Genomic DNA, 21,751 nt, shown 5'->3' with positions numbered 1-21,751 from the left:
AAGGTCTTTGATGTGATTAACAGAATTATATCTTCAGGAGAAAAAGAAGGGGAAAAAAGAAATGTATCCGCTAAAAAGGTATTTTGTATTACTATTTAATTAACATTAAAACTTTTTTAAAAGGCATTTTGTATTAAAATGTAATTGAATTAATATTAAGAACACTATTATTTGGTCCAAATTAATTCTATAAAAATTCGCGTCCGGGACCTATATTTTGAAATACAGTCTACAGTGGTGCCATTTTGGATCAGAGCAGCAGCTCCATATACACATACACAAACCGAGTTGGCAGGTAGCAACAGAGCTCTTGCAACAGATGTTTTGTTGACATCTGTCATTCATTCATGAATTAAAGTCCTACTCCTTCTGACATTAGGCTATACTTGAGCTGTGGTGGAAATGAGTTCAGCTACAACCCCACCGGATTCGGACCCGGCCCAGCGTCGACGGGTTCACAATATGCTGAAGCTCTACTACGGCCTGAATGAGGAAGGAAAAGCTGCAGAACAAGCCGAGTCTCTGGGTCCGTGTGATATCAACGGACCGCATTTCGACCCAGAGATTTATTTAAATAAGGTATTGTGATGAATAATGATAAATAGTGAGTGCTTATTGTTTGTTATGTAGAGATGTGTAGGCTACATATCCGTCAGCAATGTGGCGTGGAAGTATGCTGTCACTTTGTAGTGTATATATCCCACATTTACATTATTCTCCAATACATGCTCTGTATTTTATAATAGAGGGTTAAAATGTACTGTGGTTTGGCTTTGAAATGTGTTGTTTGTCTCAGTTGAGGCAGGAGTGTTCTCTGGCTGAGCTGATGGATCATGAAAGCTGTATGGTGAAGCAGATTAGATCTCTGGACAGTGACATGCAAACCCTGGTTTATGAAAACTACAATAAGTTCATCTCAGCCACAGGTTAGCAAATGGATGAAATGATAAATATCGGAATGGAATGTTTTTCAGATTTACTGTTAAAGTCACCATGAATTCAAAATGTACATTTCTTGTTTTTTTATGGAATATTGCAGTGTGCCTTATAAATGATTTATCTTTGCATTGTGAATTTTTTTATTTATCTCATATACAATTCATATACAATCTCCTGTCACAAAAAGTCCCGTCCCATATATTTTCTTGTTCGAGAAGCCGTTTCACTTGGATATATGTCCCAATAGGGAAGAAAAGACTATCAAAACTTGCGTTTCATGCCGACTTTAACATTAATAATGCTTAATGTACCCATATGTACTAAAATGGCAATATTAAAAGATCAAATTCAATATACACCTACAGGCAAGCAGATGAGCCCATAATGTAAACGTAGTGCGCTAAATTGCACATTAAGCGTTTTCTTTATAAGGGTTTTCTGAACGCATCTGTTCACCTGTATATAGTCTGTAAGGTGTGTCTAACAATCCAGTCAGTTCCTGATTGACAAAATCAAGTCCTGCCCTACATCTTTTCTTGCTTGAGAAGCCATTTCACTTGGATGTACATCTCAATAGGGAAAAAAGACATTTCTCCAGCATGGCTGGTCTTCTAGTTCCTTTGATAATTTTGTTTGGACATTAATCACAGCATTTTATCATTCATAACCATTCTCTGATGATGTTAAAAGTGTTTTTGTCTCTCCACAGACACAATCAGAAAAATGAAGAATGACTTCAAGAAGATGGAAGATGAAATGGACTGCTTGTCAGCCAACATGGCCGCTATCACAGAGTTTAGTGCCTGCATTAGTGGGACGCTGCAAGGCCAGCATGCACAGATCACTAAACTATCAGGTATGAATAATAAATGTATGATCCATGACTGGTTGACTTTACAGCCTTGTATTGCTAGTATAACAACCATTATGTCTTCAAACCACCTTAGATACTCTCATATACAATTGATCTAAAGGCTCTAAAAGAATTCTGCTCAAGTCAAGAATCTTTCACCTTTCTGTATAGGTGTTCACACTCTCCTCCGTAAGCTGCAGTTTCTGTTTGAGCTTCCAGCAAGGCTTAATAAGTGTCTGGAGCTGCAGGCCTATGCCCAGGCAGTGAGTGCCCACCGGAGGGCACGGTGTGTCCTGCAGCAGTATAGTCATATGCCCTCTTTCAGGGGCATCCAAGACGACTGCCATGTCATTATGGAGCAGCTCGCTCAACAGCTGCGGCAGAAATTCAGGTCTGTGCTCTCTCGGATGTCATTGCATATTTGTATTAGTTTTAGCAAATTTAGCAAGAAGCATAAGAAATTTGGTCCCAAATCAAAGTTGAGATGCTTCTACCATACATTATACAACGACCAAGATGAAATGGGGGAAGCAGTGTTGTTATTGGTAAATAAAACTATTATAAATCATTTTCAGTAATTTAAATAAATCTGAAATAAAATATAAATATTAGATGAATAAATTTAACTTAAAAAATAATTAATAATAAGTATTTATATACATTAATATCACACATTAATATTAATTATTATACTAATAAATACTGTAACAGATATGTCTCATTGTAAGTTAACGTTTGTTAATACGTTAACTAAAGTTAGCAAATGAGACCTTATTGTAAAGTGTTACCAGCATATTCATAATTTTCATAATGATAATATTAATATTAGTATAATGAAAATTAGAAATAAAGCTTAAAAATACAGTAAGATTTTTTAAATAGAAATATATTTTTAAAAAACGGATTAAATAAAAATAAAAACAAAACCATATGTAGAGCGCTTTAAGTACCCAGAAAAGCGCTATATAAATGTAAAAAATTGTTATTATTATTATTAAAAAACTGAAAATATAAAATTAAAAGCTAATTCTAAATATTAATAGTATATAACTAATACTTTATAACACTGGGATGAAGTGTTTTTTTTTTTTTACAGTACATGCCTCCCCTCAAATCTAATGTCATGTTCTTTATTAATGTAAAGGTAATATTTGCTTGCAGGGATGGAGGTTCGAGTGCTAAAGATCTCTCTGAATGTGTTGAGCTGCTTCTGCAGTTGGACGAGCCCGCGGAGGAGCTCTGTGACAAATTCCTCAGCCACGCCCAGTCTCGGTTGGAGGCGGATCTCCAGGGACTGGAGGCGGAGCTTAAAGACTCTGCGGAGCTTAAAGACGCTGTGGTTACTGATACTGGTGGAGGCTCGGCCCAAAAAACAAGTCCTGGATCAAATCCCGTATCTCCTAGTTCCTCTGTGTTCAATCCATTCCTCTCCCCTACGGCCGGAACAGACATTCTAGAGTTCATAGATCGAGGGTGTAATGAGTTTGTCAGCAGTCTCTGTTTGGTTATTGCCTCCTATCAAGAATTGTTCATCAACCGTCCCCAAGAAGGTGAATTAGCTTCGAAGAACATACCAGAGATGGCTAACGGCAAGCTACATGTGTTTGTCGACAATCTAGCTGCTAGGTATTTCTCTCTAGTGGAGCGGAGGATACAGGAAGAGAAGGGGGTGGGAGATAACTCTCTGTTAGTGAGAGCTCTGGATCGCTTTCATCGCAGATTACAGGCCATATCCAAATTACTTCCGGGGTCAGCAGTGCCCAGCCAAGGAACTGAGATAGTGGTGCGAGCAGCAAGAGAGAGAATCAAACAGTACCTGTCTGCCTTACAGACCTTCTACCATGACAGCCTTACTGATGTAAGACAGGCATTGGCTGCCCCTCGTCTGTCAGTGGGTGGGGCCAGTGCATCGGGAGGTGGGGCTCTCGTAGGAGGGACTACAAGCAAGGATGCCCCGCCCAGTCTGCCAGAACTGCTGATGTCCTTATCAAACTTTATTCTGAATCAGTTAAAGTCTGTATTAGCATCAGTGCATCTCTTCACAGCAAAGGACATCACATTCTCCAACAAGCCTTATTTCAAGGTAAAGAATGAAGTGTATATATGTAACTTAAAAACTTGTATATAAAATACTTACATTTTAGTATCGGACCTTTCACACACTTGTCACACTTGTGATCCTCTGCGGTCAAAACAGACTGAAGACAGTAAGCGTACATTTTTTTTTTAATGAAATCAATGTACTATACTGTTTAATTTAAAGGTATTTAACATTCAATATGGAGGGTAGATTTGTGCCATCTGGTAGGAGAAAATACAATGGTATTACTACCACTAAATGAGTGTATAGAACTATATAGACATTGTCAAAGAGCACAATGATGTTCAAGTGTGACTATTTTTTTTTAAAGATCATTTAGGCTTTTCTAATCCTGCCTACAATTTTTCATGTTCATATAACAAGTGCCACAAAAGTCATTAAGTTTTATACTATTCCAATCCAAACTCAGAACATAATTTTTACGGTCTAAAACCAGAGGGTTAAAGGGTTAGTTCACCCAAAAATTTTTATTCTGTCATAATTTACTCCCCCCCTCATGTCGTTCCAAACCTGTTAGACTTTCATCCATCTTCGGAAGACAAATTATGATATTTTTAATAAAATCTGAGAGATTTACGTTCCTCTGTTGACAGCTACACAACTACCACTTTGACGCTTCAAAAAGTACATAAAGAGATCGTAAAACTAATCCATATGAATTGAGTGGTTTAGTCCAAAATTTCTGATGAGACAGAAATTTAATTTCGGCATATAAACATTCATCAATTTACACATCAGTTGTGGTAAACATAAGATTAAGCATGTTCGCTTGATGTGCGAGAATTAATGAGGTTCATTCTTGTGTGTTACGCAGCACGTTTGAGCTTCAGCAAGAACCAATGAGGTTTGTTCTCACGCGTCAAGCAGGTTCTATTGAGCTTCTGTTTATGTTTGCTAATCAATGTTTAAATGTGAATAAAAGCCTAAATTCAATCTGTTTGTCACACAAATTGATCTTGTGACCGCTCTATTTATATGGATTAGTTTTACGATCTCTTTATGAACTTTTTGGAGTGTCAACGTGGTAATTGCGTAGCTGTCAATGGAGGGACAGAAATCCGTCAGATTTCCTAAAATATCTTCATTTGTGTTTCGAAGATGAACTAAATGCTTACGGGTTTGAAATGACACGAGGGTGAGTAAATAATGATATTTTTGGGTGAAGTAACCCTTCTTAAAAGTATTACTGTTCCCATGTTGTTTGTCTAATACCTGTCTCGTATGTTTCTCACAGGGGGAGTTTTGCAGTCAGGGTGTGCGTGAGGGTCTGGTGGTGAGCTTTATTAAGTTTATCTGCCAGTCGTCTCGGCAGTACTGTGAGAGTGCAGGTGACAGAGGAGGATCCACCCCTCCTGCCCTCCTTCTGTTGCTCTCTCGTCTCTGTCTGGACTACGAGACCTCCACCATATCCTACATTCTCACACTCACAGATGAACAGTTTCTTGTACAGGTATTCCATATCCATTATATTCTGATAAAAACTAACTCTAAATACACTACTCACGCTGACTTTCCTCTCTAAACAGCACCACACTCCAGTCACTCCTGTTACAGCACTTTGTGCAGAGGCCAGAGAAGCAGCTCAGAAATTACTGAACCACTATGTGAAGGTAATTCATAGAAAATATTTAGCTGTTCTGAGTCATTTATTTTGGTCTAGGGTTGTTGCTGGACAACATTTGTTGAGCTGGTTTTGTTTTGATACAGGTTCAGGGGTTAATCATCAGTCAAATGCTGAGGAAGAGCGTGGAAACAAGAGACTGGGTGAACACCATTGAACCTAGAAATGTTCGAGCTGTAATGAAGAGGGTGGTGGAAGATACTACCTCTATTGATGTACAGGTGATGCATCGAACATTTGTTCCAAATGTCATTTACAAAAAAAATCGTAATCATTTGCATAAGCCAATTGTAATGTTTCTCTTTCTTGCATATGTCTAGGTGGGACTGCTTTATGAAGAAGGAGTGAGGAAAGCGCACAGCAGTGACTCCAGCAAACGCACATTCTCTGTGTACAGCAGCTCAAGACAGCAGATCCGCTACGCACCAAGCTACACACCCAGGTGCACAATCACTGCACTAATTTTACTAAGTTATGACGTGCATTTGAAAATGCAACCTGCGTCAACCATCTTCAAATTTGTAATAAAAAGCTTTTATAAATCTGTTGTCAAACAAATAGAAGCTTTAGGGCCTCCCTGCATTTTTCCGGTAAAATGTAAGCTGTTTTAACGTTTTAAAAAAGAAATTAAGGCAGCCATGAATATTAATATTGTACATTTACTTATTATTTATTATTATTAAATGTACAATATTAATATATTGTACATTTAATAATAATAAATAATAAGTAATATAATAATAATCTATTATACTTAGATTATTATTGCATTATATTATTGCAGTATTATTGGAATGATTATTTAATTTGTACAGTTTGAATAACATTTAAATTATATAATTTTATATTTTGAATATTATTATTATTATTGTATCCGTTCTTTTTTTGTCTTTAGATGATCACATACCTGAGTTCTGTAAAGGTATAATGGAATATTTAGTCACACATTGATACAGGATATTATGTTTTGTTTTTTGTTCCAGTGCTCCAATGGACACAAACTTGCTCAGTAACATTCACAAACTATTTTCTGAGAGGATCGATATATTTAGCCCAGTGGAGTTCAACAAGGTAGAAAACAAAACACTATTAGCTAACTATTGTTACTGTAATTTATCTAACTGACCAGTGCAGATATTCGTATTTGAGCGTTTTCAGTCTGTATAATCAGTTTTCTTTCATAGGTCTCAGTGCTAACTGGCATCATTAAGATAAGTCTGAAGACATTCCTTGAATGTGTCCGTCTCCGTACGTTTGGCAGATACGGACTGCAGCAAATCCAGGTGGACTGCCACTACTTACAGATGTACCTGTGGCGGTTTGTGTCTGATGAGAACTTGGTGCACTTCCTGTTGGATGAGATTGTGGGTAGTGCCGCCCATCGTTGCTTAGACCCGTCTCCAATGGAGCAAAGTGTCATTGAGGTCATCTGTGAGAGGGGGTAGAGTGGGTGCTTTTCCTTAAATCTGCAGTCTAGTTTGCACATAGGTGAAACTGAACTCAATGGGTGGACAATATTAATACTTATATTTTAAGTTTTCTTGTATCTGGTCGCTTGAACACTGAATATAAAGTCTGTGACCTCCAATTGAACCCAATAACAACTGGAATGAGATTGCACTTTTTTGGGGTGTCATTTGATTGAAGCTTTGGATGTGTGAACATTGGGTGCTAAAAGGTCAATTATGAAGATCTTTTTTAAGTGTCACAAAATGAACACAACTATAAAAGCAAATTAAGCCATTTATTTAACTAAAATCACTATATATTAAGGGTAAGATGATTTGTTTATAAAACAAATCAGTATGTTTGAAATTTTTATTTTATTGTTGATTACTGTATTCGTCAACTTTGAAGGCTGTTCAATCTGCATAACTGGATAGTATGTATTTAATAAACGTAATGCACAAAAATAACTTTGCGTCTAACCGTGTCTTGGGATGAGAAACTGCTGTTATTTAATGCACTGTAATAATATGAAGCCAGATCAAACGTTCTCCCCATTGGTCAGGAAAGCAGTAGGGGCGGGTTTTTCCGCTTTACTCTGATTCGGATTGGTCCGCTGGTTGTCTCTCCCCACTCTTCTGATGGCAGCGGTACGCGCTGATTGGTCAGAGACAGTACATGCAAACAGCGTGTTCTGGGCAGAACTACGCAGGCGTCACCTTCTCAGTTATTAACTGTGATGATGAGCGGCTACCATACAATATAACAGTAAGTTCGTGGAAAACCGAGGTAAGAGAAAAATACACTATGTTTATATTAATATTTTGTTTGGTTCTCGCTTAAGTCTGAGAATAATCATGATATTACGAATGCGTCTTTTACACAACTTATATCAACAAACGCAATGTAATTTAAATAACGCACTATTCGTGTATACTGAATGTGTTGTCAGCCATGCTTAGTGCTCTCCTCTTCTCTCATTTTTGTCCCAAACAGGCAAAAATGAAGCCGAACAAGCGCAAAGCATTACATTCAGCTGAAAGGGAATTTGGCGGTACTCTTGGTGAGCCATTATTTGTATGTATATATATATATATATATATATATATATATATATATATATATATATATATATATATATATATATATAATATATATATATATATATATACACACACACATATATATATATATATATATATATACACACACACACATATATATATATATATACACACACACACACACACATATATATATATATATATACACATGATTGTGTAAGTATAATAGTAATGGATCTACTTTGTGATTACATATGGCTTATGTGCAGTATTTGAGATCATTTGTTCTCCTCACCTGTCCAGGTGCCACCTGCATCCCTGTGTTCCTGCCTCTGACGGTTCTGTACCTCCTGAGTGTGTGTCGGTCTCCAGAAGCCAGTGTCCTGCAGTGGCCCCCTCCTTTGACCCCCGCAGCACATTTATGGGACCCTTTGGCTGCGGTTCTGGTTGTAGGTTGGATCACCCTGCAGAGTTTTCTCTACCTGCTGCCCATTGGGAAGGTGAGATACTGTATCATTAATTTCTTTGAAAGTCATTGGATTATTTTCTGAGGAAAGAATGTCAGATTTTACACTAATTTATTTGTTTACAGGTTTCTGAAGGATTGGTCCTCAGAGATGGATCCAGACTGAAATATCCCATAAATGGTAACATAGGCTTGGCTGTCCGTCTGAAATGTTATAGAAATAATGCTAATGATGGCTGCTTTACATTTGTAATAGTCTTTGAACTTTTCATGTCTTTGACATGAATTAAACAGGATAGCCTTTGACCCCTTGTCCTTGATTTTTTTCTTTTTTTTACCACCTATGATATACAAAGTAAAGTTCAAATTCCATTTGCCAGTAATCTCCGATTTCCCCCTATATCTGGACTGTGCTTCAAAACAAAAGAAATGTTATTTTAATATAATATGCTTCATTATTTTAGTGCTGATTTGGTGAAAAAGAAACTTTTCTTATTATCATCAACGTATTATTTATGGAAACCATGAAACCAAAAAACTGGCTAACACCAAACTTTTGAAATGTAATGTATATGTGTGGATATGAATGTGACCTGTAGTATTTTATTTTTTCTTAGGTTTCCATGCCTTGAGCATTACTGCTGCCCTGTTGATAGTATGTGTTTTGCTGGGAATGCCACTCGGGTATCTGTTTGAGCTCATTTTGCCTCTGGCTGTATGTGCCATTGGGCTGTCCTACCTGCTGTCTATGTACCTGTATATCCGCTCTTTCTGGGCACCTCAACATGCTTTATCACTTGGAGGAAACACAGGTGAGATAATCAGTTCTGATACTTATTTTTTATATTATCTATAAGTAATGTTTCACTATGCATGCAGTCACTTGACCTCTTCAATGCAGAGTCCTTTCATCAGATATTCCAGATGCTGCTACTCTTTGTCAATTCAGTTTCTTTGTCATTTGTAGGAAATCCTCTGTATGACTTCTTCATGGGTCGAGAGCTCAACCCTCGCATTGGAAACTTTGACTTGAAATATTTCTGTGAACTAAGACCTGGATTAATAGGCTGGGTACGAGTTTTAATCTTTTTGAAAATAGTCTCTATTCTCAACAAGGCTAGATTTATTTGACCAAAAATGCAGCACATAGTAACATGGTGAAATATTACAAAAATACAGTAAAATTGTGAAATATTATTACAATTTAAGATAACTGTTTACTAATTTAATATATTTTAAGATGTAATTTTTGTCTCTGATGGCAAAGCTGAATTTTCAGCACAATTCAGCACCTCTTCAGTGTCACATGACCTTTCAGAAATCATTCTAATATGCTGATTTGGTGCCCAAGAAACATTTCTTATTATTATCAATGTTGAACACAATTGTGTTTCTTGTTTAATATTTTTGTGGAAACTGTATTACATTTTTTTTCTCAGGATTCTTTGATGAATAGAAAATTCAAAAGAACAGCATTTCTTTGAAATATAAATATTTTATAACAATTGTCTTTACCGTCACTTTTGATCAATTGAATACATCCTTGCTGAATGAAAGTATACATGCAGGTTCAGGTTATACAACTTTAAAATGAACTCAGACTGAAAATTAACACCAAAGTATTTTTACCTATGTCTCTTTTAATTTTGTGCCATTGTTTTTCAGGTTGTAATAAACCTGGGGATGCTAATGAAAGAAGTAGAGTTGAGGGACTCTCCATCTCTTGCCATGCTGCTTGTCAACGGCTTCCAGCTCCTCTATGTAACAGATGCACTGTGGAATGAAGTATGACAAAACTAGTCTAGCCTGAAAACTTCTGAAATGCATTTATAATGGTGGAACTGGAAGGAACAGTTTGGAATATGTAGACAAAGTCCCACATCCATAACATTATACTTTTCCTTGTATCTGCAGGAGGCTGTGCTTACTACTATGGACATTGTGCATGATGGATTTGGGTTCATGTTGGCGTTTGGCGATCTGGCCTGGGTTCCCTTCACATATGGCCTTCAGGCCATGTTTCTGGTTGTGCACCCACAGTCACTCAGTACTCTTGGAGCAGCAGGGATTATTCTTCTAAATGGTAATCTACAGCCTGTTTTGCAGCAATCTGAGCGTTTAACAGTTTCTAACTTTCCTCTTTTCAATCGTTCGCAGGAATGGGTTATTTCATTTTCCGGAAGTCCAACTCTCAGAAAAACCAGTTCAGAAGAGACCCCACACATAAAAGTGTAGAACGTCAGTAATCGCATTACTACATACTTTGAGTTTGTATCCAGTGAACACATTGTACATTATCAGTATCTAACACATGAAACAGGATGAATTTCTTACTGGAGAGACAATTAGGGCATCCAAATGAATTTTCTCATCCCTTTTCACTTGTAGACCTGGAAACTATTGCCACAGCAACAGGAAAGCGGCTACTGGTGTCAGGGTGGTGGGGGTTTGTCAGGCATCCAAACTACCTGGGGGACCTTCTCATGGCTCTGGCCTGGTCCCTGCCTTGCGGTAAGTGATGGGCAAATTATTAATAACTGATGATGTCCTTCATTTCAGTTACATGCTGATCATTTCAGTTACAAATTGTCATCATTTACTCAGCATCATGTCATTCTAAACCAATAAGACTTTCTAATGATACCTGAGAGGTTTCTGTCCCTCGATTGAAAGTCCAGGTAACCAAAACTTAGAATCAAACAGGTCATAAAAGAAATATATTTGAATCGAGCGGTTAATATTCAAGTCTTGCGAGAAATAATATCGCTATATGATGAATAGATTTATTTAGGCTTTTATTTACATCTAAACAATGATCATCACACATACACAGAGCACAACACAATATTTACCAAGATATCTTAATTTGTGTCTTATGGGTTTGGAATGACGTGAGTGAGTAAATGATGATAATTTTAGTGAACTATCTCTTTAAATACAAAATTTTTAGCTGTTTGCCATTGTATTTTAAACTAAACATGTTTTGCCATCAAAATAAATAAAAGGAAATGTAAGACAAATCATACTTCCAATATAATTAATTGCTTATTCCACTTTTTCCCCTAGGAATGTCACATATTCTGCCTTACTTCTATGTCATATATTTCACCATTCTGCTCATCCACCGAGAGGCCAGAGATGAGAAGCAATGCAGAGCCAAGTACGGACTGGCCTGGGACACCTACTGCAGACGAGTGCCCTACAGAATAATCCCGTTCATTTATTAATGCGGACTGATGTGTTCTGAACGACCAAAAGATTGTTGCGTGCAACTATTTAGGTGCAAAAGTGGATGTCATCATTGGTGCAGAGAACCAGATATCCATTGAGCCAAGATAATATATATTGCATACATTGTTGTTTTGCATCATAAAATGTCTATCCATTCATTCAAATGTTTTTTGTTTTTTTTTAAGTATGAAAAATATGTTGTATTATATTATTAAAAAGCATTTTAATATCATCAGTGCACAGTGCTTTTTGAATCAAGTGTGGACTAGCATAAATGACATTTTAAGGATACTCAACAACCACAATTTTTAATTCTTTAAATTACATTACACACAAATGCTTTTAAAAAACAATTGCCTTATTATTACTAATATATAGTAATCACCACAATCTCACTCAATTTCTTGTATCAACGCACCTTTACCTCTACTTTTTTCCCGTCCCTCTTCCAAGCGTTTCTTCTCTCTCTCTAATGTCATTCTCTCCTCTTCCCTCCTCTCATAGTCCGTCCACACGCATCCTGCCAGACTCCTCAAAGCTCTGGGATTCTCTTTCACCCAAGACTGAAAAAACTGACACTTCTTTCCAGCTTGAAAAAACATCCGCCTCGTCCGCTCGTCTTCCTTCGGAACAGAAGCCTTTGCCTCGCTCAAAGCTGCGCGCAGCTGGGACAGAGCGGACAGTGCATATCCCTCAGTGTCCTCTCTGCTCTCTCCAGTCAGAATATGAGCCACCGCTTCCACAGCTCGAAGGGAAGCTAAAGGGTCCTCGGAATCAAAGTATCCTCCTGCAGATACTGCCCTTATCCCGGCGTCAAGCGCCTCTGGGACAGAGTTGAAGACCCGTCCGCCACCCAGACCCTCTGAGATGGCAAGCACCGCCTGACAAAACTCTAGCAGAATCTCTGAGAAGTCTCCATTGTAGAGGCACAGGGAGAAGGTGTAACCGTAAAGAGCATTGATGAGGTTGAACCGCACTAGAGGAGATGGCTTTGACGATAGCGTGTGAAGAGGGGGAATTTTGCCACTTATTGGAGGGATTGAGCGTCTTAGTGTTTTGTCTGATTGTACTTTACTGCGACTGACTTCCTTGATTTTTTTCTCATTCACATCATGCATTTCTTCCTGATTCTCAGACTGAAGTTCCTCTATAAGTGCTTTAGTGTCCTTCTCATGTCGTTCCCACCAGGGGCTCCACAGGACAACCAGCCCACCGATGCCACCTTCTTTCACCAGACTCTCAAATTTCTCCTTTTCCTGGGCTGACAACAACGACCAAAGTTCTTCCTCTGAAAGAAAGTCGATATCCAGCCCGGTTAACTTTTCAGCTAAATCAGCTTCCTCTTCATCACACCCGTGTTCAATATCTCCGAGTTTCTCCAGTATTTCTTGCACCTCTTGAGTTTTTTCCTCCCCGCCAGATTGAATCTCTGCTAACCTAGAAAGCAGCTCCAAGGCATGTGCGTCTTGTTCAGTCACACTCTTTTCATCTTCTCCCAAGTTCCTTAATAAATTCTCCATCCCTCCCTCACTCTCTGCGCTCTGTCTGAGCCGTGACAGAATTTCATGCATTTTCCTTTTCCCCTCTTCATCTGTGGCACCTTGTGATTTGAGCTCCTGAAGCACAGACTCTCTGTAAAACTCCTCTGAGCACGAGGAGTGATTCTGACTCCTGTAACAAGCCAGTCCGCAATACAGGACGTTACACCTTGGGCAAGTGTAACAGGACGGTTTGGATAAGCAAAGCCCACATGGCTTGACTAATGATGCATTTCCATCAGTACTTCCGTCCTTTGTGCCATTAGCAGGTGTCAGGAGAGGTTCAGAAGTCCCTCTTTTGGGAAGTGCGATCCCATCTTTGGTGGTAATTGAGTCAGAGTCTGTTTCTGGCCAGTCGCTTAAGTGTTCTTCCTCCTTTGGTGCAATGTCAGTGAGTAATGAACGAACACACGCAGGGATTTTACGTCTAACAACGGGATCCATGAGAAGCTAATTTCCTGAGTTAGAATGCATTTGTATGACAGTTATGATCTGCAATTAAAACGTAAAATCATCTTTAAATTCAATTACTCATCAACAGCACTACTAATAAAGTATTTTTTGGTATTTATCTTACCTGACCAAAATCTGTGTATGCGCACTTTGTTTTCTCAGACACACAATTAAACTTAAAAAGTAATGGATCTTTTCGTCAGCGCGTGTTAATGCTTTCATACTGACGCGTCACGTTAGAACTACGTTAATCGTCGCAACATGATGACGCATACCTCCTTTTGCTCTAAACGACAAGGCTGCGCAATATTTGCGCAGATTGACAGACAGCCAGATAGATTTTTGTCGTTTTTTCTCTTTTGTATTGTTTTATTGCTGTATTCATTCTTGTATGTTTAATATTTGAACGAAAGTATGTATAACCAACATAAATCCGAAATATGTTATAGAAGAGAGCAATAAGGATTGTAAATCAGGTTTACTATGTGAACCAACAAATATATTATTTAATAAATTACATGCTTAAAAACATGATTTAGCTGATTTTTTCACTGCACAGAGGATGTATAAAGTGTGTAATAATTTACTTTATAATTGTATTAAGAGGTTTGAAATGAGAGTAAGTCAGTAAAAACTAAGGGAATCTACGCATTTAAAAAATAAAAAAGTTAAAAAAAAGTAAAAAAACACATGTATCTGTGTCAAAGGGGTTAACCCATGAAATAATTGTGACAGGAATTTTTAGTTAAGTATGCATATTTTGGGAAATGTCTTATGTATCTCTTTTTGTTTATTTTGTATAAATCAACTCCAGTGAGAAAAGTGACACTTACTAGATAGCTACGTTAAAAGGGTAGGCATAATAAGCATAGGCTTAAGCCTACACCTTTTTCATGTATATTTTGTAAATTATCATGAAAAATTGTCTATGAGGACCAAAATAAATTGAATTGTTATTGTACATAATGCTATTCAATGATATGTATGTTTTATTGGAAAGATATTCCAGACACAAGTATTACAAATCGGATTTTGTGAGAATACCTTACATTTATTTGTTTTAATCCTAAACATCAGGGATAACATGAAAAATGTTAACAAACTGACAAAGTTATCACTCAGCCTTTTCTGTATTGCAGTTCAGTTCATTAGCTGTGGCTTTTGAGACTCCAGTAACTGTTCACCACATCAGCATTTAAAATCCCTTCTTCAGAAGCCAGTCCTTCAGCTCTTTATCAAACTGCCCTTTAATTCTAATAGTCCCGGTTACTTCATTGACCTGTGTTGGAGGCTCTTTGCCCGTAAGCCCCAGCAGGAATTCCTTAACATCCTTATTCAGGGCCTGGAAATGATTGATGAAAAGTTAATAAAATAATCTTGGACCATTATATTATTACACATAGTGCTTCTAAACACATCTGTTCATTGCACTCACCCATATGTCTCCCTCAACCTTTCTGAGCAGAGTGCTGTGCTGACTCCCATGCTTGATGTCAGAGTAAACAGGAACATTGTGCATTCTGGAGCGACGGATCATGTAGGGCAGTGAAGGTGGAGTATCTGTGTACATAATAAAAAACAAATAAAACTCCATCAATGGAAATATCACAAAATACTTTCCCAACAACTCATTAAAAATGCAATATGATGCAAAACATCTACCCCTTGTTATAGCTAAGAGACTGGTAAGATCATATGTATTTTCCCATCTAGGGTAACAATAAAAGTGCGTCTACCTGGTGGTGGAATCCATCCTGACGGTGCAGGACCATCATGTCTAGGAGGAGTTGGGATGCGTGAAGAAGGAATAAGTCTCTCCACAAACCTGAACTCTTCTGTGGATTCAATGATGCCCACTGATCCTTCAGCAGGGCTGTTTTGTGTCTAAAATCAAACAAAACCGTCTTGTTAAAGCATTCACTATGTTTTAATATTAAGCCAAAATTATTGCTTGTTATTGCACAAAACCACTCGCAACATTTCAAGAACAAATCATCCCGATGGAAATTTGCATATATTGTGACATTCAAAGCACCCGATTATTAAACTACAAGGATAATAAATTATAAGGTAAAAGTGATTGTAATACTAACTCTTAAGCAAGATCCAGAATACAATGAACGCGTGGCTGGAATAAAGGCTCTGTAAGCAACTCGACAGACTGTCAAAGACATGCTTCTGACGGAGGCGGACATTTCTCTTTTCTGAGAGAGAGGAAGGACAGCAACATCTTACGTCATGAGTCTGAATGAAAAGCTTTATTTACAACAGAAAAAAAAATGCAGAATATTTATTTGCAAGAACTTGACTAAAATCTGTATTTATAACATGTTATTTTCACTTCTTTGTACCAAGAAATTAAAACGCAACATTATAATAAAATGCTGTCCATGGGACTTTTAAGTCGCTTTAATAAAATGCGCATGCGCATAGCATTTTCTAGAATCGCGTAACACTTCTTACTTTTTGATGTTGTGTTTGGCGCTCGTAGTCATCTATATCGATTAATGTTAGTACTTGTCTTTACTTTCAATATTAGGTAATAGTGGTGATTATATTGTGCCGTTTTTAACAATTCTGTCAAGCTAATGACATTTTAATTCTCTGTTGTATTAAGACTTGACACCATGCAGTTGTTTGTTCGTGCCCAGACTTTGCACTCTGTTCATCTGAATGGGTCAGAGACTGTTGCCCATATCAAGGTACTTTGTCTTATATTACTCATTTTATACATAGTTTATTTAGACAAACTTGAATAAGAATCGGAAATTGAATTTCACGAACTGTACTTGTTTTCTCAGGCTCAGATTGAAGCTTTGGAGGGTCTGGCCTGTGATGATCAGATCATTTCACACTGCGGGATTCCCCTTCAGGATGAGACACTGGTTTGTCAGTCTGGTATTGAGGAGTTCAACACTCTTGAGGTCTCTTCGAGGCTGTTAGGAGGTAAGGATCAACCCCCTATGGCTTTATTACCCTCTACCTGTTACCATGTACCATGGTAATGTTGTAGATGGAAGGTCTGATGAATTGCATTATTTTAAACTTCATTTGTGCTGAAAATAGATCAAAGAAATGATAAATATTCCTTTATGATGAGTAATTGGTATTTGCCTCTTTATGATGCATTATCTTGGTTTGCATGTTTTCATAAATATAACATCTCCCCACCCAAAGGCAAAGTCCACGGTTCCCTGGCTAGAGCAGGAAAGGTCAGAGGACAAACTCCCAAGGTAAGTCTACATGTATTTGCATCCCTACTTAAACTATTCCCTATAAGAATGTACTCTACTTCTGTTTAAAAAAAAAAGTACAGAATTTTGTGTGTAGCAGATGAGTAGGCATCTTTTGGGACATACTACCATGTCATAATGATGTCTTCAATGGACCGCGAATATGAATCCTGTCAGTCATATTGTCACAGTTAAAGGGATAGTTCACCCAAAAATGAAATCATTTACTCACCCTCAAGTTGTTCCAAACCTGTATGAATTTATTTCTTCTACTGAACACACAAAAAAATATATAAAAAAAAATGCCATTGTCAGTAACCAAACAGTTGATGGACCCCATTGACTTCCATAGTATTTATTTTCCCTACTGTGGAAGTCAAAGGGATCTATCAACAACTTGAGGGGAAGTAAATGATGACAGAATTTTCATTTTTGGGTTAACTATCCGTTTAACATCTTTATATATACACACATTTCACATTTCAGTTCATTTAATTTGCTCTACTCAACAAGTCTTCCTACTGTACTGGAGAGAAAAGAAGTAGCATGTTGATATGAGAGTCGAGGGTCTTTCATGTGGAGAAACTCCTTCCCTTTTTGCATAATGCTGCATTTAAAAGTTCATGGCCCAGCATATCTTTTTAAAAGTTCATAATGTTGCAGATTTGATGAAGGATTTCTCCAATCATTTCGTTCACTTAAAACCTTACCCTGCACACTTAATTTCAACATACTATGATTTTGGACACACTTATTCTAATTTTGAGAATTTATCAGGACGAATAGTATGCAAATTGCGATGCAGCAATTTTCAACAATATTCATATTGCATAATATTGTGAGAATCCTAATTGTGAGCATTTACTTGATTATTGACATATTGCACTGATATTGATCCTTTCAGGTGGACAAGCAGGAAAAGAAAAAGAAAAAGACCGGCAGGGCAAAGAGAAGAATTCAGTACAACCGGCGCTTTGTCAATGTTGTCCCAACATTTGGCAAAAAGAAAGGACCAAATGCCAACTCATAATTTCCTCTTCAAAACGATTATCAGTGTTCACTGCATTCCTGGGCAGTTTACTTTGCCTTATCAATAATAGATTTTTGGATAGGTAAATTGTAATGTAAAAGCCAGCTGATTCATAAATCTAATTTGTGCACTTTATATGCTATAATGATGTTTTGTACAAGCATAGTATAGTAAAAGAAAGATGGTTTGTAAGTTGCAAATAAAAAAACATTTAATGCAATATGATTGATTCATTTCATTTGCACGGTTTGAATATACATTGGAATACAATTTGAACTTTGCAGCATCATGCAATGTAGCTTTGGTGATTCATTCAAAAAGTCCATCTCAATATAGGAGCAGCAAGTGCAATGCTATTGTTTTCTTGTTTTCTTTCCCACTGGATCAGCGATCACCACGACGCCCCAAGAAGCCAAACCTGGAGAGAGAATGTCTCAAAGTCAGATCTGATTCCATAAGTCATAACAGAGAGTGCATTAATGATCTCACCTGCGGCAAATATGATCTGAGCCACTGTGCCCATAGATGTGGGTCCACGTAAATGTTTGAATTTCTGCGCTTGCATGTACACATATCCGGCTGAAGCCAGCAGCCCACCGCCCGAGAGGATTCGGCAGCTCCAGCAGTTCTCAGAGAACGGTTTTGTGACCGGACTCGACTTCTCCGGTAGTGGCGTTGGACTTGACATGTTCAGGAGAAAGTGTCAAAGCTCCTTTTGTAATGGTCTCTGCTGTTAATAAACAATTACACGGTCTACTTTCCAAATAATTTGGTAACATTATTAATCTTGATACAGAGAACTATCCACCAGCACCAACTCTTATCAAGAATTTGGACGCATTGTGAAAAATATCGAGTGTTACAATGACCTTGAAACCGGAAGCATTTAGTGTTAGCGCTGTGTTATGCACTCGTGCAAGTCATTGCTGTGCAGATATTGCGCAGACACGATTACCATTCGACTACAGAGCGTAATAAAAACAATATTAATTTAACTTGTTCACGATTGAGATGTACAATATAAAGGGTACGGCCAAATATTTGTGCAAAACACTTTGTTTTATTTACACTTTAATTAAATATATATATAAACAATTTTACTTGTAAAACACTAACCCTGTTGGATAATCCAGGCGTTTGGACCAGCCATAAAACCAGAAAATAGCAGGTCATGCCAGCTTAATATGGTCAAGTTGTTTTTGGAAAATATGGTCCAAAATGGCAACTATTTTAATATTATTTCTCCAGGAAGGAAAACAAAAGCAAAGCAAATCTGTCAGTGCCATTCGTGGCCATGTCCATGAAATAATAATCAACATCATATAGCCTATGACATGTAGCATTTGCAGAGAATTTATTTAAATAAGTCAGAGCCTTCATATTTTTCCTCCCATGCATATGTACAGAATCCCGGTAGCATGTTAAAGTCTGATATGTGAAAACTCATTCCATCATTTCTGGCTCCCAATTCCACGTGCAATGTTTTCATTGGTCTCTGCAGCCTCTTTCAGCACCTGGAGCATGAGGGCATTTCTCTTCCTGCTCTCCTCCATTCGGACGGGGTTGGCCTCGGGGAGATTCTGGGAAAAAAAGAGGGAGGGATGGATCAAGGTTACAAATCTTATCAGGAATCTGAACTATAATACCAGATGCAATTTAAAGACCCCATATATTTTTTAAACATTTTAAACAAGGTGTTATTCATCCATGACTAATAAGTGATATTAGCCAATGCAATGGAATAACAACAACTAATGCAGCTTACTCATTGTTGTGTTATTAACCCGGAGGCGTAAAAAGGGACCAGAGAGTAAATATAATTATCAGAGTTTAATAAAGCATGAACCTGCTTAAATTAATTCGTTAATAAGAGATCGTGTAAAACCCTCTACGACCACATTCTTATGAAACTGATTGTTGACAAACAATTAGGCTACATGAGGCACGTGCCTAGTCGCATCACCCCCGAATTTTTCTACAGGTTTGTGTTTCTCATTTAAAAAACTGCAATGTTTCAGTAAGTTACCTTCAACATTTCCCTTTTCCTCTCCTCTCCTGGTGAAATTATGGCCCACATTCCGTAACCGACACCGACAACCCCGACCAGCCCGATCGAGACCAACATGGTCCTCATGGCGCTCATGGTGTGCACGAGCTCTCCGCGAGCACGACAAAACTCTTTAATTATACGCTTGATATAAATTATCAAGCTTCCCCTGATCGCGGAAAAAGCTAGTTCAGTGTCAGTATAACACTGTCAGTTGACACGATGCGGTGCATTGTGGGAGTAGGCTACATCATTATACAACTTTTTTAACCTGTTACTGGCAGATTGGTCAATAATTATTGTGTAAATGAACAGGCACACGTGCTTTTAAGTCTTTTAACTCTCACATCACTGTAATAATAAATAAACACTAAATAAACATAAAAACAAACATATAATATAATATAATATAATATAATACTTAAATATCGTTATAAATATATATAGGCCTAACTTTTTAATTTTATTTATTTATTTTTTTAAATACAATTTGTGTAGAAACATTAAATTATATTATTAACTTTCATGTGGAAAGATTCCAGATAATGTTATTTCTTGGGTTTCATATTTCTAGGAGTTGTTACATTTTTTTGTAATGGAATATTATCTAACAGGATTGCACACAAAATGTGGGACACAGCATAAGAGTTTTGGGTTATAAAGCAGCTAATAATAAAAAACAAAAATCTGAATTAACAATCAATTGAATATCAGTTTAATAGATTATGTGAAAATGACATTAACTGTTGGATATAGTCAAGAAGGTCAAGACCTCTGACGCAGGACAGGCCAAAATCAACATTTTATAGACAGTGGATTCGGACATTTAGCAATCTACTTTTCATGCTAGGTGAATTGTTTGTTAGATAGTTATCTAATGGTTTTCACTATATAATAGGACACAAACACTACACTGAATGTGTTATGATGAGGTAATGAGTCAGGTATTAATCATTGACTATATAACAGAACATTACTTTAATTTGAAATATTGCTTTTTAAAATATTAGTCATCTTTCAAGGGTCAAATTAATGCATTCTGCATAATTCAAAGCAGCACTGGCTGAATAAGTAAAAAAAACAAAAAAAACAACAACAAAAACGGCAGAAAACAGACCAGTTGTTAATTATACTTTCCACCAGATGGCTCTAGCATACTATCTGGCCTAAGTGTGTGTGTGTGTGTGTGTGTGTGTGTGTGTGTGTGTGTGTATGTGTGTGGTGTGTGTGTGTGTGTTTGGCACAGGCACTGCAGGCTGTGTGGGTGTAGAGAAAGCACATAAGTGCTGATAATGTGTGTCCATCAGAGTCAAGGTGCAAAATAGATAGCTAGAAAGGAAGGTATACATTAGTGTCCCTTTAAGCGACACTTTCCCTGCTTGAGCACATGTTGAGCTTTGTTCATCCCTTACGAAACATTGCTGTGGCAACCATAGTTTCTGCACAAACACCATAGATCCAGCTACTACAACACAACTAAGATAACTTGCTATTATCCATCACTGCCATTTAAAGAAGATGTCATATTCATATATTATGGTTCTACAGCAATAACAGCCTGTATTTTACTGGAAATGGATTACATCCGGTATAGTCAGATCAGTCTAAAGGAATCCTATCAGAAACAATTTTTGCTGTTAAGTTAAATGTGCATGATTATGTTTAGACTTTACAGAGTGCTTGACTCTTGCATTGTCAATACAAAATCTTTACCAAAAATTGCTGCACC

General features: G+C 37.3%; 6 protein-coding genes across 8 annotated transcripts; 3 read left to right on the top strand and 3 right to left on the bottom strand.

Moving 5' to 3' along the window:
* The first annotated feature begins 226 nt into the window (after window positions 1-226).
* On the top strand, window positions 227-7,422 carry vps51 (VPS51 subunit of GARP complex). 2 transcript variants are annotated; one of them, XM_079861417.1, is made up of 12 exons: window positions 227-295; window positions 380-579; window positions 797-926; window positions 1,649-1,795; window positions 1,964-2,183; window positions 2,954-3,875; window positions 5,128-5,343; window positions 5,420-5,503; window positions 5,601-5,735; window positions 5,835-5,956; window positions 6,498-6,585; window positions 6,699-7,422. In XM_079861417.1, exons 2-12 carry the CDS (start codon window positions 403-405, stop codon window positions 6,957-6,959), a joined length of 2,502 nt encoding a protein of 833 aa, XP_079717543.1. In that variant the 5' UTR covers window positions 227-295; window positions 380-402; the 3' UTR covers window positions 6,960-7,422. The 2 variants fall into 2 exon arrangements, with proteins under 2 accessions (XP_079717543.1, XP_079717542.1); XM_079861416.1 differs by having other exon boundaries at window positions 248-579.
* A 231-nt stretch (window positions 7,423-7,653) lies between these two features.
* tm7sf2 (transmembrane 7 superfamily member 2) lies at window positions 7,654-11,952 on the top strand. 2 transcript variants are annotated; one of them, XM_079861098.1, is made up of 11 exons: window positions 7,654-7,749; window positions 7,957-8,023; window positions 8,328-8,524; window positions 8,617-8,671; window positions 9,108-9,302; window positions 9,458-9,561; window positions 10,156-10,275; window positions 10,405-10,573; window positions 10,648-10,728; window positions 10,879-11,001; window positions 11,557-11,952. In XM_079861098.1, exons 2-11 carry the CDS (start codon window positions 7,963-7,965, stop codon window positions 11,715-11,717), a joined length of 1,266 nt encoding a protein of 421 aa, XP_079717224.1. In that variant the 5' UTR covers window positions 7,654-7,749; window positions 7,957-7,962; the 3' UTR covers window positions 11,718-11,952. The 2 variants fall into 2 exon arrangements, with proteins under 2 accessions (XP_079717224.1, XP_079717223.1); XM_079861097.1 differs by having other exon boundaries at window positions 7,663-7,728.
* On the bottom strand, window positions 11,669-13,968 carry znhit2 (zinc finger, HIT-type containing 2). Its single transcript, XM_079861096.1, has 2 exons — window positions 13,837-13,968; window positions 11,669-13,751 (listed from the first exon to the last, which is right to left on the bottom strand). Exon 2 carries the CDS (start codon window positions 13,701-13,703, stop codon window positions 12,114-12,116), a length of 1,590 nt encoding a protein of 529 aa, XP_079717222.1. The 5' UTR covers window positions 13,704-13,751; window positions 13,837-13,968; the 3' UTR covers window positions 11,669-12,113.
* Window positions 13,969-14,742: 774 nt separating this feature from the next.
* mrpl49 (mitochondrial ribosomal protein L49) lies at window positions 14,743-15,919 on the bottom strand. The gene is made up of 4 exons (XM_079862007.1): window positions 15,806-15,919; window positions 15,449-15,596; window positions 15,148-15,272; window positions 14,743-15,054 (listed from the first exon to the last, which is right to left on the bottom strand). The coding sequence occupies exons 1-4, from the start codon at window positions 15,905-15,907 to the stop codon at window positions 14,908-14,910; spliced, it is 522 nt and encodes a 173-aa protein (XP_079718133.1). The 5' UTR covers window positions 15,908-15,919; the 3' UTR covers window positions 14,743-14,907.
* Window positions 15,920-16,132: 213 nt separating this feature from the next.
* On the top strand, window positions 16,133-18,195 carry faub (FAU ubiquitin like and ribosomal protein S30 fusion b). The gene is made up of 5 exons (XM_079860877.1): window positions 16,133-16,221; window positions 16,330-16,414; window positions 16,514-16,658; window positions 16,890-16,945; window positions 17,850-18,195. Exons 2-5 carry the CDS (start codon window positions 16,340-16,342, stop codon window positions 17,973-17,975), a joined length of 402 nt encoding a protein of 133 aa, XP_079717003.1. The 5' UTR covers window positions 16,133-16,221; window positions 16,330-16,339; the 3' UTR covers window positions 17,976-18,195.
* Window positions 18,196-19,305: 1,110 nt separating this feature from the next.
* On the bottom strand, window positions 19,306-20,278 carry uqcc3 (ubiquinol-cytochrome c reductase complex assembly factor 3). Its single transcript, XM_079860878.1, has 2 exons — window positions 20,002-20,278; window positions 19,306-19,555 (listed from the first exon to the last, which is right to left on the bottom strand). Exons 1-2 carry the CDS (start codon window positions 20,116-20,118, stop codon window positions 19,427-19,429), a joined length of 246 nt encoding a protein of 81 aa, XP_079717004.1. The 5' UTR covers window positions 20,119-20,278; the 3' UTR covers window positions 19,306-19,426.
* Window positions 20,279-21,751: the final 1,473 nt, after the last annotated feature.

This window comes from Squalius cephalus (assembly GCF_949319135.1).
Source record: "Squalius cephalus genome assembly, chromosome: 24".
NCBI lineage: Eukaryota > Metazoa > Chordata > Actinopteri > Cypriniformes > Leuciscidae > Squalius > Squalius cephalus.
The sequence above is the reverse complement of the archived record's forward strand: the minus strand, read 5'-3'. Positions and strand labels throughout refer to the sequence as shown.